A 26,967-nucleotide genomic window follows, 5' to 3' on the forward strand; every position below is an offset into this window, starting at 1 on the left:
CGGAGGGCAGTGTACCATCACACTGCCAGTAAGTGATAGAGCTGGGCCAGAGTTCAGACATCCTGAGCCCCAAAGCTGGTCCACTATCCCAGGGGCACCTTTCTACATGAATAGAAGTATCGACTGCCTGAGTCCTTGGTTGCCTAGAGTGGAGAATCTCTCAAAGTAGCTGGGACTCTTGCCCGCTCTCATGTGGCTACCAGGGATCCAGGTGGTGCACAGGCCCATGCTGGTGAGGAAGGAGAGACAGAGCTGTAAGGAGCCCTGGTCCTAGCTAAGGTGAGCACTCAGCTGCCAGGGACCAGTGGATGCAAGGGAGGAAGAGGCTAAATAGGCCAAGAGAATCTGACCTGGCTTCTCACTCCCTTTCCAACACCCCTGTGAGACATGGCCTCTCCCGGGGCTTCTCTCCTTGCATACCGCAGGGAGCTCACCACCACCAGCATCCCTGCCCCTTCCTAGGTGCTGGGCAACTCAGGGTGGGAGAAGCGTCTAGTGTTAGAGCCGCACAGAGCTGCAGTCTTAGCCCCCTGACTATGTGATCTTGGCTACATCAACCAGTGCCTCTGAGCCTCTGTTGAAAACGGAGGAAGATGATAAACATCCCTTTGGCATTGGAGTGAGGATGAGATGAAAGAATGCAGAGACCGGCCTATGCCTGACATGGAGCAATCTGCAAGGAAGAGCCAATCCCTTCCCTTTCAAGCTCTCCCTCTTTCTACGCTGTCCCCAAGGCCTAGAATGCCCTTTCCCTTTTCCTCATCCAGCAAGCTCCTACTAACACCTGAAAACCCTACCCACATGTTCCCTCCACTGAGGAGCCCTTCACTGGGCATACTGCTTCTCTGTCTGTTTCCCACTGTCACCCATAAGCCCTTCTTAGAGACTGCACCCTGGGGACACCTGAAACCACCCATCACTCTTCCTCAGCTTCCTCATGTGTAAAATAGAAAGAACAAAAGTACCCGTTTGACAGGTTTATATTCAGCAAATCTGCGTGAGCACTTGCAATGTGCCAGGCACTGTTCTGCAGGCTCAGAACACACCAACCAGCAAAACAGAAGACATTCCCTGTCTTCCTGGGATTCCACCTGGCACACAGCAGGGCTCAGAAAATGGTGAGCCCCCTCCCCACCACCACCACCAGCCCCAGTGGTGGCCCATGGAGGCCGTGGTACAAAGAGGGGAGCAATTCCTCCTCCCAGAGAGCCCTGACCCTGGAGCCAGGGTGGGACTCTGTGGCCCCCAGGGCAACCCCTTGCTCTAAGCTGAGGCTTGAGCTCTGACTCATGAACACTCACCTCTCAGGGGTCTGCTGCCCGCCTCTGCTCAAGCCCCGCTCCTGCTGATAACACCTGTCGACCTGCGTGGAGAATTAATTACCAGCCCTTTGTAAAAATGCTTCCCAGAACAGAATTGCTATGAAAGGGCTAATTTTTGTATCATCATTGGCAAAGTTAAGCCATATTAATCTGTCAAAGCAAGTTTTTGCTAAGAACAGACTCTTGTCTGCGATTATGCAGCTCAGTGAGGAGATAACCTCGGTGAGATTTATGTCCTGGCCTTGAAATAATGAAATAGGAGCAAACTGGTGAGCGTGCGGCCTCAGGCAGGCATGTGGGAACCCGACTGGGCACGGAGGAATGCAGAGCCAAGTGCATGGAGCCCACGTGGGTACAACAGACATCAAATTACAGCCTCACGGGCTGGGCACGGTGGCTCACACCTGGAATCCCAGCACTTTGGGAGGCCGAGGCAGGCAGATCACCTGAGGTCAGGTTTGAGACCAGCCTGGCCAACATGGTGAAACCCCGTCTCTACTAAAAATACAAAAATTAGCCAGGCGTGGTGGCACATGCCTGTAATCCCAGCTACTTGGGAGGCTGAGGCAGGAGAATCGCTTGAACCTGGGAGGTGGAGGTTGCAGTGAGCCTAGGATCGTGGCACTGCACTCCAGCCTGGGTGACAGAGCGAGATTCCATCTCAAAAATTAATATATATATATATATGTGTGTGTGTGTGTGTGTGTGTATGTGTGTGTGTGTGTGAGACATCCGTATGGCTCAGAAGGCCTGGGCTATCCTGTGTGTGTGGCCATGGCATCTCCACGGGTGAAAGTGCAGGGGCAGGACAAGTTGGGCCACTCACAGGACCTCCTGACTGTGTCCCTCCTGCAGCCACACAGCCTCTCAATGAATGGGCAAACTGTACCTGAGGACTTAGCGCTCATAAAAGTGATGCCTGATTATTGCAGAATGCTTGGAAGATACAGAAAGGCATAAAAAGGGAAATAAGGTATCACCAGAATCACACCATCCAGAAAAACAATAACTGGGTATTTTTGTTCTTTACAGTCTTTTCGCTCACACACACGTTATGAAGTTGTCATTGGGATCCCACACGTGCGTGATTTTTCAGCCCTCTGTTTTTCTCTGAACTCTGGGTCACAAATCTTTGCTCAGGCCACTTGACCAGCTTCCCGTCTGGGGATACCTCCTTCCCTCAATGGGGAAATGCAGGGATAGCTTTAACAGGAGTGGTGTGATCAGATCTGTTTTAGGATGATTCAGCTTCATTGGAAAGTGGTTTCAATCTGTTTGCATCTTGAATTCAGCATAAAACTTCATTCACCATGCAGCCCATGGTCACTCTTCTAAGGCGTGAGGCTGCAGTGAGTGCCAGGCGTCCAGGTGGCTGGTGCTGCCTCTCCCGGCCCTGGTCCATCTGGTAGGCTTTGTTGATTTGCTAGACACTTCTTTAGGGCACCCTCTGGCCCCTATGTGCCAAACGGACAGAGAAGGGAGAGTCCTGGAACAGTGTGAGCCCCCAGCTTGGCCTGCCTCCAGCCCTGCAGGAACCCGGGCCCACCTCGGTCAACACTGGAGCATTCTGCATGGACTCCCAGGGCCACAGCCTGCCCCGGGGTTCTCCTGTCCTCGTCCTGGGTGGCCTCAGAGGAAGCCCTGTCTCTGACCACATGCATCCAAGGCGGGTTCTGGGGCTCCTGATGCACACTGGCCTGACACCTGTACAGGGCATCCTGGTGCCCCATGGGCGGGCACCTCCAAGCCTGCCGGCATTGCCCTTCTTTTCACCTGGTGGCCCAGGCTTACGTGGGAGTGCGTGTGTCAGACACCAGCATGGCACCTGCAGCTGCCCCAGGAGAAGAGGGAGCCGTCTGTTTGGCCATCAGCAGGCCGCAAGGCGAATGCAAAATGGTTCCTAGAGCCGCCTGTGTTCACCAGTGGCCTGCAGGCCGTAACTGGCCACCCCACAGGGAACCCTGAGGAGGGTTCCACTTCTCTGGCCTGAGTGCCAGGCAACCAGAATAGGCCACTAGTGGCGAGGGGTGGGGAGAGGTAGCTAGGGTTTGTGAAGCAGCACCCTCTAATTCAACTCTAACCACTGTGCATGCAGCAAGTGACCAGATGTGCACAGCTCATTGGGGGAATGGGAGAGGTTGACGGACACCAACCCATGAGCTCTGGCCTTCTAGGAAACCTAGAACAGCAAAGCATGGCAGAGCCAGGGCGTCCTCTGCTGGGCACACTGCTGCTGGGGACTCCTGCACCACACCCCTGCTGAGCTCCTTCTCCTGATTAGAGCTGCCTTCTGCAGCATGGAAGCCCAACCCTGCCTACCAAGATCACAGCAGCCTCCCTCCTCAGCAAGTCGCCTCTGTCTTTCTGCCTGAGCTATCTGGGGTGGGGCAGGAGGGTAGGACTGAAAGGTGCCAGCAAGTCTATTCACTCGTAGGCCTGCTTTTCCACTGTAAGAAATCAGAAAAATCTATCGCAACGGGCAACGTCTTAACACCTCACAGGTTTTCAGTGGGGCCCATTTGTCACCATTCGATCCAGGTGTTTCCGGAACCCTCAGATGGCTCTCCAGGGGTGACACAGTGCCCAGGCTCCTGCCACCCGAGGCCCTGTGGTATTCAGCTCCGGGCTCCCCAGGTTCCGCTGGGGATGGTCTCAGTCCCTCAGTCATCTTCAGGATGTGCCTCTGCAATGGACACAGGGCCACCTTTCAGCTGAATTTTCAACCTTTCTTTTTTTGGTTTTTAACAGCTTTGTTGAGATGTCACATCCTGCACAGTTCACCTTTCAAATGCATAGCTCAGTGGCTTTTAGTCTATTCACAGAGTTGTGCCACCATCACCACTGTCCCTTTTAGGACATTTTCACCACCCAAAAAAGGAAGGCCCCGATCCTTAGCTGTCACCTCCCTATCCCCCATCAGCCTCCAGCCCCTAGCAACCAACTGTCCGTTCCTGGCTCTGTAGATTCCCTGCTCCGGGCATCGCTCATGGGTAAATCGTACAACATGTAGTACAACCAGTACATCTGTTAAACCCTTGAGCAGACAAATAAAGCCTGTCTGCCAACTGCGGCCACCACCTGGTCACATCTTATCCAAGTCAATATCCAATTTCCTGAATGGTTTAACTTTTAAGTTAGAGTCACCTGTGTAAAACGTAAGCAATTCATGGGCCAGAAGAAAGTGTTATAAAGACATGAAATGAAGAGAGAGGATACCTCTGACGTGATGTTAGTAGATGATATGACACCGCAATGATGAGGGGATTCTGGAATGACCCCTGCAGAGCGGGTCAGCAGGCCTCACCGTCACTGTCTTCATTTTGCAGATGAGGAAACTGAGTCCCAAGGCTGCCCAGAAAATTAGTGGTGTCTCCTAAGTTACAATTTGGATCTCTGAGTACCCAGTTCTAGCGTACTTCTAAGCTGGAGATTTTTAACAGAAAAAAATAATTTTAAGGTGGCAAATACAATGTTTACCATTCTTATAAGTAAACAATTAGGCAGTACCTTGCCCAGGGGAAGGGCTGGACCCCAGAGCTGTGCCATAGTAATCCAATATCCTGTGAAGCAGAGGTTATTGCCCCATCTCACAGAGAAGAAAGGCACAGAGAGGCTGAGCATTTTTCATAAGGCCACACTGCCATTTAGAAGAGGTACGAGGAGTCCAAGCCCTGCCCTTTCTGTGACCAGCCTGAGGATTGCACTGCCTCACTTCACCCTATGGAGTTCCCTGACTTGGGGAAATTAGGAAGGCTGAGCCCAGAGTCATTACCCCACAAAGCCTTTTGGCATCTGTTGGTTCAGTGGGGTCTCTCATGGTGCACCTATGTCACCAAGGAGGGCTCGGCCAGCCAGACCTCTGGGACCCAGTATCTCAGGCTGCCAGAGAGAGATCAAGAGGAATGGGGTCTCCAGAGACAACCCCCTGGAGCTCTTGCACACTTAACCCACCCCTCTGTATCTCAAAGTGAGAGGGTCTTACGGGGTGACCCCAGCTGTCCTCTGATGCCAGGGATACTGTGGTCACATAAGAGGCTCCCAATAAAGGTTCTGGGTAGGTGAATGAATAAGTATGAGCTTGGGCTGTGCAGGCTCCAGGAATCACATCCCACGGCCCAGCACTTGACCCGGCACTTGGGCTCTTGACCGATGCCCAAGAGCCCTCAGTGGGAGAAGCCCCAGCAGCTGCATCCGTGAGCAGAGGCACCACACCCAGGGGCTGTAGGAGTCCCTAATCTAGACTAGGGAACCAACAGATCCTCCCGGGTGCCTCACTTGTGCCCACTTCCCCCTCCCAGGCTGTCAGCACAGCACCTGCTGAAGCTTCCCTTGTACTTCCCACCCTTTCCCTAAAGGTCAGCCTCACACCTGCTTCCCATCCTCCATCCGTTCCTCCAAGGCACTCCTGGCCCAGCTTTCTCTCCCAAAAAGCCACAGGGGCAGATTTGTCATCAGGCTTAGTTTTCCTAAGGATGCTCCTACTCATGTGTTGACAGTTGCCTCCTTTCTCTTCCTTGCAGCCAGACTGCCACCTGCACCTGCACCTGCGCTGGGCAGACAACCCCTACGTATCAGGCACCGTGCACACCAAGGACACCGCCCCAGGCCTCATCATGGGTGCAGGTAGGTGGCTTCCCTCACAGGTGGCTGGCAGGTGCCATTACAGCCCAAGAGTACCTTCAATCTCAAGGGTAAAAATGGATGGTCATGGGCCTGAGGCCATAGTATGTCCTTTAGGAGGCAGTATCACTGCATCTCCGGGAAGCTCAGCTCTCGTGGCAAATTCCGAGAAATGAATGCATGGCCCAGGGTGGGCATATGGTATGTGTTGGCAGAATGGAAAGATGGACAGATGGAAGAGTGGATGAATGGATGGATGGATAGATAAATTGATAGATGATGAATGATGGATAGGTGGATGGTGGATGAATGATGGCTGGCTGGATGATGGACAGTTGGTGAATGGATGGATGGAGGATGGACAGATCAATGGATGGATGATGGATGGATGATGGTGGATGGGTGGTAGATGGATGGATGAGTGGATGGATGAGTGGGTGGATGGATGAGTGGGTGCATGGATGATGTATGATGGATAGATGCTGAATTGATGGATGGTTAGATGAATGGATAGATAGATGAATGGATGGATGATACATGATGGGTGGATGATGGTGGATGGGTGGTGGATACGTGGATGGGTGGGTGGGTGGATGGATGAGTGGATAGACGAGTAGATGGATGGATGAGTGGATGAATGGATGAGTGGGTGGTTGGATGATGGATGATGGATAGATGCTGAATTGATAGATGGATAGATGAATGTATGAATGATGCATGATGGATGGATGATGGTGAATGGGTGGTGGATAGGTGGACGGGTGGGTGGGTGGGTGTGTGGATGGATGGATGAGTGGGTGGATGGATGATGATGGATAGATGCTGAATTGATGGATGGATGATGCATGATGGATGGATGATGGTGGGTGTGTGGGTGGGTGGATGGATGGATGGATGAGTGGATGAATGGATGAGTGGGTGGATGGATGATGGATGATGGATAGATGCTGAATGGATGGATGGATAGATGAATGGATGGATGATGCATGATGGATGGATGGCGGTGGATGGGTGGTGGATAGGTGGATGGATAGGTGGATGGGTGAGTGGATGGATGGATGAGTGGATGGGTGGATGATAGACGGATGATGGGTGATGGATAGATGGTGAATGGATGGATGGATGATGAATGAATGATGAATGGATAGAAAAACTGATAGATGGGTAGGTGGATCAATGGATGGATGATTTATATCATGGTTGATATTTATTGACCCCTGAAGAAAGTTCTAGTTTAGTGGGGGGAGAAAAACAAGTATACAACTAGCACTTTTTAAAAAACCCAAAATTATAATTTTTGTGTTTGTCTCTTCCACTAAACTAGAACATCCAAGAATCCTGGTGTACTGATTAAATAATACCATAAAATGAGGTTGATTTGCTTTAGAAGAACCATTCAAAATACAAAGTAGAGCCACCTGTCTGAGGTCGCTTGGCTGGTGTGTGGGAGAATCGGGGAATACTTTGCACATGGGGTCTGTGACAGTCAGACAGGCAGCATCTCCTGCAGACACTGAACAGCAGAGGCACAGGCCCAGAGTTCACACTTCCTGAACCCAGGACCCCTTCCCTCCATTTCCCCCAGCACCATCTGCCACACAGAGGGGGTGGCTGTGTGGCCAGTGGCCAAGGACCATATGGATGTGGACCCCAGACTCTGAGCTGGACACCACATCTTACCCTTCACTATATCGCAGCACTGAGCTGGGGCCTGGCCCAGGGTGGGCCCTCCAAGGCTGTTTGTGAATGAGTGAGTGAAGGGACAAGTGAAAGAGTGGCCATGTTGTGATGGCGGGAATGGCCTTCTGGGTGGAAGGGGGAACGTGGGGACCCTAAAGGACCAGACCAGAGTGCAGGGAGTGGCTGGAGGTGAAGCCTACGTGCAGGGCTGGGTCTGACGGCAGAGACCTGGCCTGTCTGGGGAGGCTGGAGCTTTGCACTTGGGAAGGGAGGGGATTATGAACAAAGCCCTTCAGCTTCCGGAGTTCCTCTGCATGCTCTATATGCCCGGGGTCCTAGGCAGTGACAGCCCATCTGGACAGCCTCTGTCTGCCCCCACAATGATCAACGAAAATGTGACCCATCAGCATCAATGTGAAGCCGCTGACTGCCTATCAGCTTCCACGCACAGACAGGCTCACCACCCACGTTAGACACCCCCAATCCTGTACACTTGGTTTCCTGGGCTCCTCAATGACAGGGTATTTAAAATGCACTGTCTTGATTTGCTGAAACCCCAAATTCTTTACCAAAGTGCAAAAAGGCATGATTTCCAATGTTTCCACTGCTCAAAGGCCCTGAGAGCCCAGAATGAGGGTCTCGGTCTCCCAACATCTCTCAGTGCACCCCTGAATTGTGCAGGAGTCATGCAGAGCACCGAGAGCAGCCCCCCTCACTCTGTGGGGGTGTCAGTCACAGCCTTCCTCCCTCCCTGCTTGCCCCCCACTGTCCCTACAAGGGCAGGAGACTACACTTCTATTTTATCCACTTCTGTTCAGTCTTGGCCAGTGCTTTCCTGGAAGGTGGAGCCAGGCATGCAAGGTGGGCCAATTGATGTGTCCATTGTTTCCAGCCTCCTCTCCAGCCCCGATCATCTGCTAGGAGCAGGAGGAAAAGGCGCGTGGGCTGGCTTCACATCTGCTGGCCCGACATGGCTGCCTGCCCTGGCACAGGTCCCAGTGCCATGTGACCGCACTGCTGGAGGTGGCTGGGGATGATGGCTACCTGTTTCCACAGGGTCGCTCCCCTGCCCACCCCGCCGTTCATTCCTGAATTCCATCCCAGAGGCAGGCAGACAAGAGGGAAAAGCCCCAGGCTCTATGCCTCCTAGCTGTAGGACTCTGAGATTTCACTGCACTTTTCTGAGCCTCAGTTTCATCTGCAAAATGAGAGGACAAAACCTCCACTGTAAGGATGAGACAGGGTACGGCAGGAAACCTTCAAGGCAGGTGTGGTCTGCCAGGCTGTCCTCTCATCCAAGGGGACACTGGGCTCTCCTGCCCCCATGCCAGGCACTGCACTGGGTGCTGGAAATGAGGGAGCTAAGACTCAGCTGCTCAGGGTTGAACAGAGCAGCAAAGGGATGATGACCGCAGGGCCAGAAGCATCCTGATGCCGAGTGCCCCTACAAGATGGTCCAGAGGGACACAGGGTATGGGCACTCGATTCTTCCCTGGGGTTTGGATTGAGCCTGCATCCTGATGCCGAGTGCCCCTACAAGATGGTCCAGAGGGACACAGGGTATGGGCACTCGATTCTTCCCTGGGGTTTGGATTGAGCCTGCTGGGCAAATGGGCATCTGCCAAGCCGACACACAGGGAGGACACTCTAGGCAGAGGGCACCGCGTGTGCAGGGTGGAGGTGGGGGAGTGCCGCGCCGGGGTCTCGAGCTCGAGGAGATGCATTCCAGTCTCTGGGGCCCATCCTCAGGTCCAGCCTGCAGAGGTCAGACTGCAGAGGGACCCAGAAAGTGGAGCCATGTCTCCAGCTACTAATAGAAGGGGATGGATTTGAGAAGCAAAGACAAAAACTTGACTTTTAACCCCCCCAGTGGAGAATCAGCCATGTTGAGCCCAGAAATCAACCCAGCCCTGGCCGAGGGTGCCGGTGGCGGGTTCTTCCCGACTGGGCAAGAACCGTTCAGTTGCAGGACTGAACGGCTGGCTCCCTTCTGAGTGCTCCTGTGTTGGAGTGAGTGGCATCTGAAGGATACCTCATCTTCACCCTTTCTTCCTCATCTTCACCCTTTCTTCCTCATCTTCATCCTTTCTTCCTTTCAATAGACTAGGATAGGAATCCTCACACTGAGTTATACCCTGTGAGATCAGTGTTTCCTGCTCCACACCTTCGGGGATCCCAGCGAGCCAATGTTCCTGGACCCTGCACGGCCTGTGGCCAGCTGCCTCCCACCACCCCCTTGCCGAGGCTGCTCTCCATGCCCAGGGCAGGTCCTCGGGTTCCTGCTCCAGCTCTTGTGCCTCCCCTAGAAAGCCAAAGAGTGCAGAGTGGGTGCCAACCCCCACCTGCTCCTCAGATGCTGTGGGTGCCCCAGGTGATTATGGAGCCTGCTCCCTGCACTGTCCTTTGCCCCATCCTGGTCACTGGTCTGTGTCCCAGCTGATCATCCAGACGTCCTCAGGATCCAACACAGAGCAGAGGCCAGTGAACACTTCTCCATCCCTAGCCCTGGCAGAGGTGATGGTAGCATTTAGCCAAGAAAACCTTGAGGGGGCCGTTTGGGAGCTGGGAGCACCACAGCCTGCTCTGTGCTGCTGGCTTGGCTCAGGGAACTGAGTCTCAGAGCCATTTGCAGGCCCAGCCCTCCCTAGCGCAGTCCCGTTTTTGGCGACTCGGCCAGTCAAGGGCCCATCAATGTCAGGACATATCTAGATGTGAGGGCAAGAAGCCCTTGGGCCTGGCTGAGGGGCCTGGGTGGGGTTGGGAGCTGAACTGAGCCCCACCAGTTCTGTGGACACTCACCGGGCCCTTCTAGAGATGGGAGCACCGGCGGAACCTGGAAGACTATGGGGCAGCCCACTCACCTGGGCCCCGGCTGTGTCTTGGTGATCGCTGGTGCTCCCTGTCTCGGGAGCCATTGGCGTCTGCCCCGCAGTCCTCCTTGGTGAAGTGTGGGTGGGGTAGATTTTGGTGTGTGGCTTTGCTCTGTTTTCTGGCTGCAGGGGCAGAGGAAGGATGGAGAAGAAGCATGTCTTCATTCAGTGAGCACTGACTCCTACCACTCTGCTGGCACCAAGGAAGGGCAGGGGTCCTGGGCCTGAGGAGAGGAGGCCCAAAGAGACACCAGAACACCCAGGCAGGGAGGCAGCGGAGAAGCTTCTCCCCTCGTCACCTCCCTCCACCCTGGGACCTCAGTTTCCCATCCATAAAATGAGGGTGTCAGCCTCAGCTTTCTGCAGGCCCTTCCACTCTGACAGCCTGCAATGTGTTCCGTGAATCACTCCTTCTTTCCCCCGAGACTGTTAGGTGACTGGCAGCCTGACAGCTTTGGTAGACAGAGCAAGGAAAACAGATAGCATTTCTTAAAAGACAGACGTGTGCACATTTGAAATTACAAACTGCAAATTGGCCCGCGCAGTGTGCTGACGAGGCAACACTCCCTGCCCGGCTCCGCCTGTGATGCGTGTGTCCCAGAGTGGCTGCTGGTGCCTGGGATAGCAGAAAGATAAAAGGCATCTTTTCTTTCTCTCCTCCCTGCTGCTTCTTCTGTTCATTCATTCACCTCACTCACTTCATTCATTCAGCAGCCATCGCTCAGCACCTTTTGTTTGCCAGGCACCACACTGCACAGATTCCACACCTGCCCCTCTGCCCCACCCATCCTATCTGTCTTGCACCTGCCCGGGTCCACATTTCTGCCCAGGCTGCTCCCTCTTCCTTGGACAACCAGTCCCCTTTCCCTTGGACAGCCACGTTCAGCTCTCCAGGCTCCACTCGGAGGCTCTTTCCTGCCTGAGTCTCTCCTTGAGGCTCTCCTCGAGGCTCTCCTCACAGGTCCACCGTCCTGGCTCTGTGTTCACCTGCACGGCCACCCTTGTCTGCTAGATTCAGAGCCCTCAGGGAGCATGGGCCACAGCTCATTCAGCTCAGCTCACCAGAGCTCAGCACAGGGCTGTGCAGAGAGTAGACACTCAGCAAATGCCATTGAATACATGCAGGAGAGAGTGAGTGGTGGAACTGAGATAATAGGTAGATGGAGGGATGATCAATTGGATGGATATTAGATTAATAAAAGATGGGTGGGAGGATGCATAGATGGATGGATGAGTGGATGGGTGGATGGTTAGATGGATGGGTGGGTGGGTGGATGGATGGATGGATGGATGGATGGATGGATGGATGGATGGATGGATTGGTGGGTGGGTGGGTGGATGGATGGATGGATGGATTGGTGAGTGGGTGGGTGGATGGATGGGTGGATGGATGGATGGATGGATGGATGGATGGGTGGATGGATGGATGGATTGGTGGGTGGGTGGATGGATGGATGGATGGATGGATGGATGGATGGATGGATTGGTGGGTGGGTGGGTGGATGGATGGATGGATGGATGGATGCATTGGTGGGTGGGTGGATGGATGGATGGATGGATGGATGGGTGGATGGATTGGTGGGTGGGTGGATGGATGGGTGGATGGGTGGGTGGGTGGATGGATGGATGGATGGATGGATGGATGGATGGATGGGTGGATGGATTGGTGGGTGGGTGGGTGGGTGGATGGATGGATGGATGGATGGATTGGTGGGTGGGTGGGTGGATGGATGGATGGATGGATGGATGGATGGGTGGATGGATGGATGGATGGATGGATGGATGGATGGATTGGTGGGTGGGTGGATGGATGGATGGATGGATGGATGGATGGATGGGTGGATGGATGTATTGGTGGGTGGGTGGGTGGATGGATGGATGGGTGGATGGATGGATGGATGGATGGATGGACAGATGGATGAATAGGTAGGTGGGTGAGTGGGTAGATGGGTGGATTTACGAATAGGTAGGTAAATGAACTTAATAAGACAGGCACACAAACACCCTGCCACTCTGAGAACTAACTTTTAATTCATCTATTTGAGGACAATCCATCTTCTTTGGAATTTTCCAGTGACTTCTAAACTTGACCCTGGATAAAGTACTTCTGAAAGTGCCACCTAAATAAAGCTTCAAAGGGCAAATGATATACAAGTCACCCAGGGTGGGGCCTCTGGGGCCCCAGAACAGCTTCAATGCCATCATCAGGGTCCCCATCATCCTGGAGACTTGGACCCCTGTCTCTGCCACAGCCATTGGGTACAGTGGAAGCCCCACATCTGTCTCATCAGAAATCCTTTGTTCAAGCTATTTCAGGATGCTGGTTAGGGTGGGCCAGGTGCAGCACCAGAGGCTGTGATGATTTTCCTGGTGCTTGTGCTGTTATGCATGGCCATTGTTCTTTCTACAGGAGACTCACGTGGGTTCAGCTTCCTCATCTGTAACATGAGGTTGGCTTGGATGCTGGCCATGAGTTCTTCCCATTCTGACACTGCCCACAGCATTAAGTCTGAGCCCCTCCGAGTAGACATCAAGGCTGGAGATTTACTGGACCCAGTCAGCCCAGTGCTGGGGCTCCAGTAAACCCAAACCACATTCTGCACCCCCAGTTGGTTTGGTGCCCACCTCATCTTCCTCCCAAATGTCCACCCAGCAGATAGTGAGACCCTGCTGTGTGCCCACCTGCCTTCTCTCCTGCACCTGCCTCTGGCTCCTCTGCACCCGGTGCCCAGGAGCTGTCTCCAAACACAAACTCGGCCATGTCCTGCCCTGCTTTCAAGCCCCACAGGGTCTGCCCATGATTGGCCCACCTGGCCCACGTCCTCTCCAGCCCATCCCTAACCACACTCCATGCTTCTTATTTGTGGACCACACTGGTGGGTTCTCTGAGGTACCTGAGCTCCACCTGTCCCGGGCCTCTGCTGGAGTCCCCTGAATGTGGCTGTCTTTGGGCAGGGCTGATCCTTCACTGCATAGACCCAGACCCAGGGCCCCAGCACAGCAGCCACAGCAGGTCTGTAGGGGATATGGAGACCCGGGGCACTGGCCACCATTGCTTGAGGTTTTTCCATGCTCAGACTTGTTAAAGGGGTAAAGCTGGACGATCCTAAGGGTAGTACTGCCCCTTTTCTTTTGGACCAGGTAACCTGGGCTCACAGCTGGTGGAATATAAAGAAGAAATGTACATCACGTCAGACTGTGGTCACACCTGGCGGCAGGTAAGCTGGCTGGGAGGTGCCTGGTACCCCCCACCCCATCCAGCCGAGACCCTCAGGAGACACTTCTGTTCTGTCATCCCGTCCACTCCAGAGGCTCCATGGGAGAAGCTCTGAGCCATGTCTCCCATCTTGCAGCCAAAGTGGCTGGAGCCAGGGCTCACTTTAGCAGACGTGCATCTGCTGGGTTTGAAAAGCAAGTCCAGGCAGATGGCTCGGACCACCCAGCTGCTCTTCCCATGGCCACTGATAGGGAGTGACAGATGCAAGAAACGTCTCCACACAGTTGGACGTGTCACTGCGAACATCTGAGAAACGGGGATAAATGCCAGGGAACAGCACAGGGAGGAGGTCCCGGCCAGGAAACCACATGGTGCTTCTGAGGCTTGACTTGGGCTCTTTTGGGAGCCCAGAGAGAGGCCAGGAGGGGGCTACGGGGGACTCCGGGTTCCTGGCAGGGGCTGTGGACACAGCAGTGAAAGAGAATATGGGGGGAGGAGCAGGTTGTGGGGGTCATTGTGAGTCTGGGTTGGGGTGTCTGGGGGCTATCCCAGGGCCGAGAAGAGAAAGGAAGTGAGGAGCGGAGAGGAAGTGCACACTTACGCAGGATGCGGCCACTCCCACCAGCACAGGATGGCCTGGGCAGGGTCCCTCTGTGCTCCATGCAGCCCCACGTGGAGCTCAGATTCGCAGACCAGAGGCATTGGTGCTGATGGCCCTCAGGGTGTGGAGACAGCGAGGCTGAGGGAGGGATGCCAGTCGGTACCACGTGTCCTGCGTGGTCCAGGCAGCTCTAGGATCCACGCCTGGGCTCCCCACCCCAGGAGGGGGCCCCGCCTCACTGTACACTGGCTGTTTCTTTCCAGGGGGCGGGGAACATGGTCTTTCTGGCTGAAGCTGGCCTGCCAACCTCATGGAGTGGCAGTGTCTGCTTTATATACTGGGGAAATGAATCAAACTTACATATGACTATCTCCTTCCAGACAAGACGTTCTGTTTGAGGTCAGTGTTTTACACGCCCGAGTACCCCAGCCACGGCCCCCCTCCCACACAGCAATGCTCTGGGCACACGTGTTGATCCCAAAGTGCAGCCTTCACCTGCAGCCTGGGTTGAAGGCCTTGACGTTTTTTAAAAATATGCAAGAAACATGGAACTTTCAAAAGGGCAAAGGCGATTTATTGTATTTTAATATTTCTATTTCACTAAAACTAGTGAAACATGTTTGAAGCTTCTTAAAGGTCACATCTGTCCATTTATTAGAGAAGATTCCCCCATATTAGATTCAATAGACAGGGTGAAATAGAAGGTGTTCTGATTTTATAGAAACGGATTGCAAGATAGTCATAGCAGTCACTTTTGCCGAGGAATTTGCTTAGATTTCAAACTTGGAAATATCAGAATTAAATGGGAGAGCATCTGGGAAAGTGCTGAGCCGAGGCCTGGGCAGGGCAGTGCTTGGTGCTTCCCGAAAGATGGCGCAGTGCAGGAAGGAGAGGGGCTCGCCTGGCTGGCGGTACAGGACAGGCGCCCAAGGGGGCAGGCCTGTGCGTGTGGCAGGGGAGGGAGAGATGCTCCTGTGGGTTTTTTTTTAAGTTTCTTGGGGTGGGCTGAGGAGGAAGGATGTCCAGGCAGGGGCAGAGTGGGACAGAGGCAGGGAGGGCAGGGTGGTGAGCCCAGGACGGTCTCCGTGGCTTCCTATCGTGCCCAGGTTGTCAGGGATGCAGTGAGATGCGTCTGAGAGAGAACTCAGAATACGAATGTGGAATGCCAGAGTGCATCTGGTTTAATCGACATAACCTTTCAAAAACATGAGTTTCCTAGGATGTTTTGTTTAAAGCCAGAAAACATTACAGAGCCCCTGGCTGAAACTCAGTGTGTGGGGGAGGCAGGAAAAGGGTGAAGTGGGGACAGGCTCTCTGCTCTCCCCACCCGGCCCTGCTGCTTGCTCAAGGCGCAGGAAACCACAGGAATGGGCGTCTGAAGAGCCCGCAGCCTGCCAGTGGGGTTTGGAAAACCCTGGAGCCACCTTTTCCCAGAGCCCCAAGCTAATGAGAGCAGACGTCATTCCCAGGATGGCCAGGAGGCACTCCATTCGTCTCTTCCTGGGTGGATGCAGCAACGCCCTCCTGCCCACGCTTGGAGAGGAGGGTGGCTGGGGCAGGCGTCCAGGTGTCCCAGTACAGAGCCCTGGTGCGCACCGGCTCAGGGGGCCAGCTCAGTACCAAAGGGAAATTGCACTCCAGGACTGTCGGGCTCTGGGAAGCCCACTGTCCTCTGACTGCACCACGCCCTGCTTTTCAGCAGCCCCATCTCTCTCGGGGGACCCCCAAAGCAGTCGTTTAGGCTCCTGGTGGAGCCAGGGAAGGGGGCTGCAGCCACGCCTCAAAAGGTGGGGAATCATGCTCGGGCGTGGCAGGTGGGCTTATCCACGAGGCCCCTGTCCTCCAGCCTCACAGGACCCAGCGTGGTCTCCGCCACCCGCCTGGCCATGCAAGCGTTCCACTGCTGTCCTGGTGAGGGAGCCTCGCTTCTCCTCGGATGTTCCCCGAGACAGAGAGCTCACGCCTTCCTGGAGGGGAGCCCTTTGCTTGGGAATTCATTTTCCGCCTAAATCATTGTGGGAGCCTCTAACGAGCCCCTGCCCCTCTGGTCCGTCTCTCCCAGCATCCGAGGAATCTTCTGAAAGGGAATGTGCTCTTGTCACTCCCCAATCAAGCCTTAGGTGTCACACCGGCCTCCAAGCTGCCCATCTGTCCCGGGGCCTCTCCGTGTGCCCCCAGGGCTCCCGGCCCAGCCACACGCTTCCTGCTCCCTGGACACAGCTGCCCTCCTGCCCTCCAGGCCTTTGCCCCTCTGTCTCCAGCCTGTGATGCCCTTGTGCCTCTGAAGGTTTCCCCAAGTTCCACTTGCCCTGTGAACCCCTCCCTGGGCTGCCCGCTGACTCAAGTCTGGACTTTCCCTAAAACAAAATGTCATTTGTCCACAAAACATTGGCTGAGCCCCTTGTCCTGTGGCAGGGCCTGAAACTGGGCTCGAGGGTAAAGATGACAGGGCCCCCTCTCTAGTTGCTGGTACCCAGTGGGCAAGTCACTGTCACTGTGCAGGGACGGTCTGCCTCCTTGGGGGTCTCTCCCTAGGCTATGAATCTCTAGGGGCCAGGCCTGCATCTATGCTGGCATCCCCAACAGAGAGGACCCAGACCAATGGTCTGTCGGATGGGTAGATCAATGGGGAGGAGAACTGTGGAACGTTCTTCTTCATAGTCCCCTAAAATCTGTGCCTGTGACACCCTAAAGCCTACAGGCCATCAGCTCCCTTGTCCAGGAAACAATTTCTATGAATGTAGCCATAGGCAGTGTGCTTCTCCAAGCACTTTCCTGAGCTAGCATCAGGACAGAGGATCCCGGCATGGCAACTCCCCTGCCCCCGCTCCACCCCCGGGCAGACAGGGCCGTGAACCTCGGAGGGAGCACAGAGCATTGGGGGACATCTGGGGAGCCCCCAGGTTAACTCTGAATCCCCACTCCAGCCTGCGACCCCACCACCCACAAGAGTGTGTCTCCACCTGTGTGGGGGCAAGATGTCCACAGACAGAGTCCCCGTGGAAGGGGCAGGGGTTGGTGTCTGGCAGTCACCAGCTGTGTGGCTTCAGGCAAGTCACTGTGTCTCTGAGCCTCAGTGTCTCTGGAAAGTGGGGAAATAACCTGTGAGCCTGGCTGCTCTTCAGTGAGATCCTGTGTGCAGCACGCCTCACGGCACAACGTGCCTGCCTGGATCCTGCAAGTCCCTGACAGGCAGCAGCACCCCCACCAGGGAGGGGCTTAATCCTTCTTGGCCCTGGTGGCTCCACCCCTCTGTGTCATTTGGCCTCACCTGACAGACTCCCACTCTAAACAGGAAGGAGAAAGGAGGAAGGGAGGGAGAGGGGAAGAGGGAGAGAAGGGGGAAGGGAGGGAGAGAGAGAAAAAAGGAGAAAAGAGGAAGGGAGGGAGAGGGGAAGAGGGAGAGAAGGGGGAAGGGAGGGAGAGAGAGAAAAAAGGAGAGAGGAGGGAGGGAGGAAGGGAGGGAAGAAGAGGGAGGGAGGGAGACGGGAAGAGGGAGGGAAGGTTTTGGGACACAGCTGCTCACCCCCCATCATTTTTCATAAGGATCCTCTCTTCTTTATCCAAGGCAAAAGTGCTTCCTGGAGAATTCCTAAGAGCAGTGGGAAATGGCAGCCAACTGTGATAACCAGGAGGAAACGCCTGGGGAAGGGCTTTGCAGGGAGGGCAACGGCACATGCAGAGGTCCTGGGTGTGTTCAGGGAAAGGAAGCAAGGTCAAGGTGGGCAGGGGCCCCTCCTTCGGGGCCCTGAGGCCGTGGTAGGATTTGGGCTTGGCTCTAAGTGTCACAGAAGCATTGGAAAGTTCTGGTGGGGTTGAGGAGCCTGGGGGTCAGGGGACCTGCTGGACACCAGGGCCAAGGGTGTGGCCTGCCAGCCCCCACCCAGGTCTGCTGGGGTTCATGTTCCTGCAATGTGGATTCTCAGTCCATGTCCTCCCCAGGGCCTTCTGCTGGCTCCTGGAAAACCCAGCATTCAAACTCCGAGGGAGACTTCATATGGAGGGGCAGAGGGAAGACGGGCGCAGATGCTTCTCTTTCCAGCGTCCCCAAGATTGTTCCCCAGCTGCCCTTGAATGTCCCCCTGGAGCCTGGGGTACCCCCAGCGCAGCCCCCTGGGCACAGTGCACATGAGGCCCCGTTAGGCTCCGCACCTGCTAGGAAGGGGTCAGCCGAGCCTCCTTCCTTATCCCGCCCCACATGGCACAAAGTTGCTGCATGCTTGTTCCTGGAAGCTCTGCACAGCTGTGCCTTCCCGGGAGGCCCAGGAGCCCAGCTCATGTGGACTTGTCCACAGTCCCCAAGGGCTCGCTGAGTCTCTGAGCACACTGAGACGGATGAGCGTGCTGGCCCTAGTGGGGTCTGCCTGGGGTGGCTGTCCTCTGTCCCCTCCTGGGCTTTCCTGTGTCCTGCTGTGGGCCACAGGCCTGGGAGACAGATGGGCAAGGGTGGGAGGGCCAAGGGGGCCACTGTCGAGGAGGGGCGGTATGGGGCGAGGGCGATGTGTTGGAGACGGCTGTGCCCTTGCTGGGCATGTTGAGACATGCGCTGGCCGCCCACACATGCATGTTCACTGGAGATTCGGGACAGGCCCCTTGTGTCCTGGTGTGACTTTGGAGCCACCACCGGCTCTGCCACCTTCCAGCTGTGAGGCCTTAGCCTACCCTCCACCCCTCAGAGCCTCAGACTCCTCATGTGTACAATGGGACCCCATCCTGGGGCTGTTTGCCAAGCGAGGCCGCCCTCAGTGTCCCCTCCCGGGTGAGCCCTGTCCAGGCCACCCTCAGTATCCACTCTTGGGTAAGCCCTGTCCAGGCTACTCAGCCTTTTGTCCCTTGGGGATCTGGTGGTTGGCCATTCATTCACTTGTTCACTGATTCATTCCACACATACTCCCTGGCACCAAGGTCTGAGCTGAGCTCTGTGGGGCACAGAAGGCTCACAGTGGCCCTGTCTTTGAGGAGCTTTGGACTGAAGAGACAATGACAGATTAGCATAGTAAGTGTTGGGCCAGGGGCTTGGAGCCCAGAGGCCACTCCCCACTCAGTCTGGCATCAGGGAGGGCTTCCTGGAGGAAATGGCACTTGAGCTGAGTCTTCATGTCAAATTGGGGTTTGCTTTGACTGAGGCTGTGTATCGTAAATATTTTTCTGTTTCTTTCTCATCTTCATGTTGCTGGCACTCTTTGTGCCTGGGTTTTCACATAGAGAGGGCTGCGTGCTGTGCTCATTTGCAGTTTCCTTGTTCAGGTCGATAGGGTAGAAGTTGCTGTCCGCCATTCAGTCATCCAGGGTGCGCTGAGTCCGCGTGGGCTGGGAAAGCTCGGGGATGGCCCGGGACATGCAGGGAACCCTCAGACCGGCCTTGGCCTCTGCCAACAACCCCCGGCTGCACATTGACAACCCTCCTCCCAGGAGCCACTCAGCCTGGAACAACCTCCGACCTTCTCAGGCCCTGCCCTCAGCCACACCACTCTCCCCTGCAGGTGTTTGAGGAAGAGCATCACATCCTGTACCTGGACCACGGCGGCGTGATCGTGGCCATCAAAGACACCTCCATCCCCTTGAAGATCCTCAAGTAATGGCGTCTGCTAGCCCCAGGGCTGGGAGGGCAGGCTGGGGCTCTTTCTTTCCACCTGGGAACCCTCTCAGACTAGTCCCCAGAATGTCCTCCCATCGGGGACACAAGATCACAGGGCAACTGCACTAAATCCTAAAGACCAGGGCCGGGATACACCTCACAAACCTTTCCCGAGGGGTTGTGGAGATGGACTTTGTCTTGCCCTCGGGAGACCGGCACAGAGGGAGGCCCCACCCCAGCCTGGGGAGCAGGGAGGGCCTTCCCCGAGGAGGTGAGGAATTAGTAAAGTGCAGGGATTGGGACCAGGTGACCCAGACAAGGAAGCCAGCAGCATATGCCCAGGTGAGAGGGTTGGCAGCTGAAGGCTGTCATGGGGAAGGGAGGGCAGGCGTGAACTCGGGACCCAAAAGGCACAGCCAGAGCAGCTGCCAGGAAGTCAGTATCACTGTAGTCTGAAAAAGAGACTACTCAACTGCCAGATGGTGGCACTATAATACCGGCCCTACCACGGGCCTGGCAACGCCTAGGCCAAGCTCAGGCCATGGGTGTGGCCATTCAGGGGAGGCAAAGTGTCTGTGTGGTTCCCAGAAAACACCCCCAGGGCAGTACGATGCGGATAAGTAGATGTAACATAAGCAGATGTGATGTGAGCAGATGTGACATAAGCAGATGTGGTATCACCTGCACTGGCAAGGTTGGCTAGTGCAGCCTCCGCCCCTCCAGCAGGACCTGCCAGGCAGAGTCCCAGATACAGGGAGCTTTCCAGCCCACCCCAGAGATGCTGACGATCTTCTCCTGGCAGGTTCAGTGTGGACGAAGGCCTCACCTGGAGCACGCACAACTTCACCAGCACTTCGGTGTTTGTGGACGGGCTGCTGAGCGAGCCGGGGGACGAGACGCTGGTCATGACGTGAGTGCGGGGACCACGGAGTGGGCACTGGGTGGCAGGGCAGAGCCATGCTGGGCCTCCCTGGGCCTACTGTGTCCTTCACCCCCCAGCCACCTGGGAATCAGGGACATCTGCCACCTGCCTCAGGTCCCCTTGCTGGTGAGGACAGGACCAAGGCTCCAGGCCGGCTCCACCATGGCCACGGCACCTCTTGAGCCGGTGATTATATCATGAGTATTGCTATCTACTGGCACCTTTCTCAGCCATATGGCATGAAGGTCATATGGCTTAGGGCCTGACACCCAGACAGATCATCATAGGGCAGAGCTGGCTGTGACCCTCTCGTCACCCATCCCGGGGTCTGAGGCTGCAGCACTGGCCCTGCCCGGCTTCCTTCTGCTCAGCCCCAGCTTGGGCCAAAAAAGGCACCATGAGGGGCAAAGGGGCCTCAGGAGCCTCTGTCGTTCAGAGCCTCTCTGGCCCAGGAGCAGAGACGCTTAGGACAGCGGGGACATGCAGGGTTTGACTGCACCGCTGCGGCCGCAATGGGAGACAGCCGTGCCCAGAAACCAGTGAAGTGAAGGTTCCTCTGGGCACCCTCGAACATGGGCCCCTGTGAGCCCAGCTGATTCACAGGCTGGGCGAGGCCTGTGTGTCTAACGGCTCCTGCGACCCTGCGCTGTGACACGGTGAGGCCACCGTGTCCTCTTCCTGCCTTTCACGGTGATGCCTGAGATATCTGAATAGTGTGTCCCAAATTCCTGTTTCCCCGGAACCATGGATGGGATCTTATTTGGAAACGGGGTTATTGTCAATGTAATTAAGCCAAGATGAGGCCATGGAGTAGGGCGGACCCCGATCCAATGACTGTGTCCTTATAAGAGGACACAGAGACACAGGCCTGGGGGGAGGAGGCCGGGGAGGGAGGAGGCATGGAGGGGAGCTGTGCAGCTGCAAGCCCAGGAACACCCGGGGCCCCCAGGAGCTGGAAGGGGCAGGAAGCCTCCGCCTCTAGAGCCTCTAGAGCGAGCTCAGCCCTGCCGACCCCTGGATTTCAGCCTTCTGGCCTCCAGAGCGCTGAGAGAGCACGTGCGCAATGCTTCAGCGTGGGAGAGCATGTGTGTGATGACTGAAGCCAGCAGAGTTCATGGTAATTTGCCACAGTAGCCCCACGAGGCTGCTGCGACAGCCCACAGCTCTTCCACCTCGAGGCCCAGGCACAGGGAGATTGGACACCTGGACTTTGAACACCTTGTCCTCTGCTCTGTCCCTTCTAGAGCAGGCAGGCCCTGCCCTACCCATTTCCCACAGAAGAGCCGGGCACTGTGCCCCTCACCCTCGCCCACTCGGCTGGAGTGGCCATGTGCTGTGGCAGGTGTGGATCTATGGACTGGGACTACCCTCTTGCTGGCTTCAGCAGGAAGTGCTGGCCTGGCTCATTCACCAGTTCACACCCTGAGTTTTCCCTTCCAGCTGGCAATGGGCCTTCACACCCTCCACCCTGAATGGCTCTTCCACTGGCCCCTGAATGCCCCAGAGGGGCCCACATGGATAAGCCGCCCAAGAGTGCCTGACCCCAGCCTCTATCTCCCTCCGTGTGCCCCACCCTCCCCAGCAGGCACACAGCTCCCAGGAGGCCACGGGAGGACAGCTCCAGGCTGTGGGGAGCAGGCCTGGTTTTGGAAAGAAACTGCCCAGCTGGGACAATGATGCCCATCCTGCCCAGGCTGGCCTCTGCCTGGACAGGGATGAGGCTGGGCTCCGCCTGGGCAGGGATGAGGCTGGGCTCTGCCTGGACAGAGATGAGGCTGGGCTCTGTCTGGGCAGGGATGAGGCTGGGCTCTGCCCGGACAGGGATGATGCTGGACTCTGCAGGGCTAGAGTATGTCCCCTCGTTTGTTGGGGAGGTTGGGCAGACGCAACCCCTGAGCTCCCCTGGCTGCTGTGGCTGGGAGACACCACCACTGACCCCTGCTGCTTTCATGCCCACCACCCGTCACACCCACCCACCCTCAACCAGCTCTGCTGCTTGACAATTAAAGAAACTGAGGCTCTGAGAGGGGAGGTACCTTGAGCAAAACCTGTGGCCAAGTGCAGCCCATGTGGGCACTCCAGGGCAGCTCTGTGGGCAGCAGCCTGTCCTCTCCGGGCCGAGCAGAGGTGGGACCCCCTATGAGGATGCTCTTCTGCTCTGCCATCATCCAATGCATGTTTATTGAGCACCTATTATGTGCCAGGTGCTGTTTGAGGTGCCAGGAGTGTTGGCAACACAGCACACTCAGCCCTGGCTTTAGGGACCTCTGATCATGGAGAACGGGAACTTGTCCTCACACTCAGAGGACACCTAGTCTGCCTCCCCGCTCCTGGCCAAGGAGGATGGAAGCTGGACGTCGGATTTAGCAGCAAGAAGCCATCAGTTCCAGCTGAGCCAGGGTGGGAAACCAGGTTTCGGGAAACTGAGATTGCGTGGGGCACAAGGACAGGGAAGAAGTGGTGAGTGTGGACCCCTCTCAGGGTATTTAAGATGAGCGGGTCAGCAACAGCGCGAATTCCTGCCGCCTTCAATTCAGTCCCAGCCCAGAAGGGCCTTCCCTGCCACCAGGCCTGGGCTGCCTGGCCCTCACCCCTTCGCGGATCTGATCCCATCCGCAGGGTTGCCCTTGCTGGTGGCTGTGCCCTGCCCCAGGCTCCAGGAGGGACTGGTTCTGCTGGCTTCACTGGTGCGTCCCCAGGCCAAGCACAGCACCAGGCGTGGAAGAGGGGCTTGATGCTCAGTGAATGTGGCTTGAATAAATGGGTGGTGATGTACCTGTGAGGATGACACAGGGGTGGAGACAGATGCTCATGAGGATGAGCTTGTGCAAGCACCGCCTGCAGGGGCCTGGCTGGGGAGAGGTGAGCTGGGCCCATCACCCCCAGGACCAGGGCCCAGCCAGCACAGCTCACACAGCTCCGCCCCCGTCTCCAAATCAGGATGCTTCTCGCCAGGGTGGTGTCCCTGGACAATGGACTGCACACGCTGCACCTTGGTTTCCACAGCCCCGAAATTGGGAAATGAGTCGGCTTGAGGAGCTGTCAGGAGGATTCCGGGAAGCAGAATGTCTGTGCCCAGGAAATGACATTTCCCTTCCAGAGACCTGGGCTTCCTTGTCTGTAGCATGGGGACTTAAACTCCACGAGGTCGCCGCAAATGAGCCCTCAACTGATGCTCACCTGTGATCCTTGGGGCCTTCTTGCTTCCTGGGTGATGAGCAAGAAATCACCTGCTTAGACTCTGATTCTAGTATAGAGGCCTGGCTTCCGCCCACTCCAGAGCAGACAAACAGGTCCTGGCTGGCCTTCCCAGGCCATGCATTGTAGTGGGATTGAGGGGATGCTTGGGACAGCTCTGCTTCCCAGCTGGGGTCCCGGGTGGGTGGGAACGTTATTCCCAAGAAGGCGAGGGCCCCCTTCACTGGTCTCACTGAACATCCAGTACCCGCCACAGGTGGGTCCCGCTGGCCGGCCGACCTTTGATCCTGTATCCGTGTGTTCTCGATGGCATGCGATGGTGCTTCTGGGTGGTCTTGTCCTTCAGCGCCCGGGAGAACAGTGAGCCCCTTCCCCTCCCACAGTCTGGGGGGCGTCTTCCCCTTCCTGGACCCTCTGCCCCAAGTCCTCCCTCCGTCTTTACCAATATGGCCTCCCACGACAGGGGCTGCAGCGCAGCTTTAGTGAGCGCCCCACTGCATACTACGGGCTGTTTTCATAGGTGACTTCAGGCCATTCTCATAAGAAATGTAGACAGATTGACTCATTCCCCCATTTTTAGAGGTGCTAACATGTCTCAAAGAATTCATCCCTGAGGGAGTGGTGGGAGGATGGGGACCCTGGGAGCCTGTCCTGTAAGAATTGGGTGGGGATAATCACCCTTCCTGTTCTCTAAGGGTCCTGATGTTTGCAGTTTTCCCTCAGCAGTTAATTCCTGCTCTGGCCAGGCCCTGGATGCATAAAATCCTTCATGACTTTTGCCCACTCTCGTGCCCCCGGAGGCCGTGGTCTGGGACAGAACGGGATGGTGCTGCCTTTTCCTGCAGCTGCAGGACCTCCTGTGGCCTTTACGGGGAGGGGGAGCGAGGGAGGAAGGGAGTCCCGCCACCAGGCACTCTGCCTGCACTCTGTTTGTGGTGTGGACCTTTCATGTGGTCAAGCCGTTCCTGAGGCCAGAACCCGCAGAGCTGCGGGGGGCCAGCAGTGCAGGGGTGAGGGCGGCCCTTACTCCTCACACAGAGGTTGACAGCCTTCTCCAGGCCTCAGCTTACCTGGCCAACAGATGGGAGTGCTGTCCATCCGGGAGCCGTGAACGAGCCTGTCTCTGCAGGGTGCCAAGCCCTTCGCCCCGGCTGTCATGAGGTCTGAGCCTTGGTTAGGCCCCAGAGATGGCCCAGCCTTCATCCCCCACCCACAGGTGAGGCATTTTATCCCAGAAGGATAATGGCCGAATTCACAGCCAGGTGCTATAACCTTTTAAGTTATTTTTAAAGCATCAGAACAGTTCCTCCAGACCCCCTGGTTCACAGTGCTGCATCTTCAGACAGCTTCCCAATCCCAGTGACATACAAATAATTCAAACTGCAGGAGAGGGAACACGCTGGCAGGTCAGAATCAAAGTCCCTCTGCAGGGATCTGTACGGGAGCTGCCCTGCCGGAGAGTTCCCACAGCCACAGGCTCAGCTTTCGGCCACTCTGTCCTTCCCGGATAACTGTTTGGTCCAAATCTGCCCAAAGGCCACCTCTAACCTGGCCAGAGGCAACTTTTGGGACACTTTCCTGGCACCAGTCACTTTCACCTGCCTCTCTTTCCCCACAGTGCAGCCTCAGAGCAGGGAGGGGTCCCCAGGCCCTGGGCTTGGGCGAGAGGTGGAGTGGAGGCTCCCAGAGCCTTCCCTGGCTACATGGTTCAACCCTCGCAGCGTGGCCCATTTTTTCCTCGTTACCTGCAAAGTAATATCTAGACCCCTTCGGCACCTCTTTCCTAAAACCCAGAATTAACTAGATGGCAGCCCTTTCTCATGTTATCAGCTGAGGGTTGAGGTTTCATAAAAGGCAGGGCTTCAGGAACATGCAGGGGGTTAATTAGTCAACCAAACCAGCCTCTCTGCTCTGCCCCAGCTCAGAACAGCGGTGAGACTGAGGCCTCCTGGGGGTCTCTGCGACCAATGGAGCCCCAGTGTCATGTTTCTGCACCCGCCATGTTTCTGCGCAGAGCCTCACAGCTCCAGAGCCACCAGCCCGGGTTCCAACGCCGCCCCTCCAGGAGGTGGCCTGAAGCTGTGCTGCCCTGGCCGGGTCCCTTGCCTCAGCCTCAGTTTCCTTGTCTGTAAAAGGGGGCTTGGCAAGGAGGAAATGGGGGAATACAAGGTCGCGCCTGGGCCCGGCCTGCAGTGGGTGCTCCGTATGCACCAGTGGCTGCTGCTGCTGCTATACCTTCCATAATGCCACAGGCCACAGGAGAGTGTGAGGATGCTCTCAGGGATCCAGAAGTTTCCCCTAAAAAATCATTTCTTAAGTGAGAGAAGACCCTCAGACGCTGTTTAAGAGACCGATGCCCCAGGCATTGTTTGGACAGCGATGTTGAAGGAATGTCCCAGTGTGTTGAGTTGGGGCTCTCCAATGTTGAGGCCGTCCAAGTGGCGTCCATCTGGAGACAGATGGCACCCTCATCCCAATCACAGGTGCCCTGGAGCCAAGACCACTCACAGCCGGGGCCACCGTGCAGGCCCACAAGATTCCTCTGTTGGAAACAGTGCCTGCAGAAGCGGGCGGACGCGGCAGAGTCACAGCCGTACCTGGGGGCCTTCCCCTGTCCTTGGTGGGTGTTGCCACTAGCAGCTAGGAGGGGTCCCAGGCTGAGGGCTCAAGCCCCATTTCCCCACTCCTCTGAGAAAGAAAGAATGGTCTGGGGCTCCTGAACCCCACGCGCAGAGAAGAAAGCAGATGGGACTGTGAGTCCAGAACCAGAGGCCTGGCTGGAATGAGGCCTGGCAGCGACGTGGCAGGAATGCGGGATGGAACCAGCCTGGCTGCTCCCTCAACGAGCTGGCCTTAGGGAGCACAGGGAGGCAGGGTCCCCGGGGGAAGGTCCAGCTAAGACAGAGGGAGGCCCCATGCTCAGCTTGCAGAGGCTTAGGGTTTCATCAAACAAAGACAA

General features: G+C 56.1%; 1 protein-coding gene across 5 annotated transcripts in view; it reads left to right on the forward strand.

The window, feature by feature from the left end:
- SORCS2 (sortilin related VPS10 domain containing receptor 2) overlaps nt 1–26,967 on the forward strand; it is a 552,106-nt gene that overhangs the window by 495,543 nt on the left and 29,596 nt on the right. For all 5 annotated transcript variants that reach the window (XM_016951273.4, XM_016951274.4, XM_016951275.4 and 2 more), the window contains exons 11-14: nt 5,843–5,945; nt 13,634–13,710; nt 19,794–19,885; nt 20,691–20,798. In XM_016951273.4, coding sequence (XP_016806762.3) covers nt 5,843–5,945; nt 13,634–13,710; nt 19,794–19,885; nt 20,691–20,798 — 380 coding nt within the window. The remainder of the gene's footprint in view (nt 1–5,842; nt 5,946–13,633; nt 13,711–19,793; nt 19,886–20,690; nt 20,799–26,967) is intronic.

The sequence above is a fragment of the Pan troglodytes genome, chromosome 3, assembly GCF_028858775.2.
Source record: "Pan troglodytes isolate AG18354 chromosome 3, NHGRI_mPanTro3-v2.0_pri, whole genome shotgun sequence".
Classification (NCBI taxonomy): Eukaryota; Metazoa; Chordata; class Mammalia; order Primates; family Hominidae; genus Pan; species Pan troglodytes.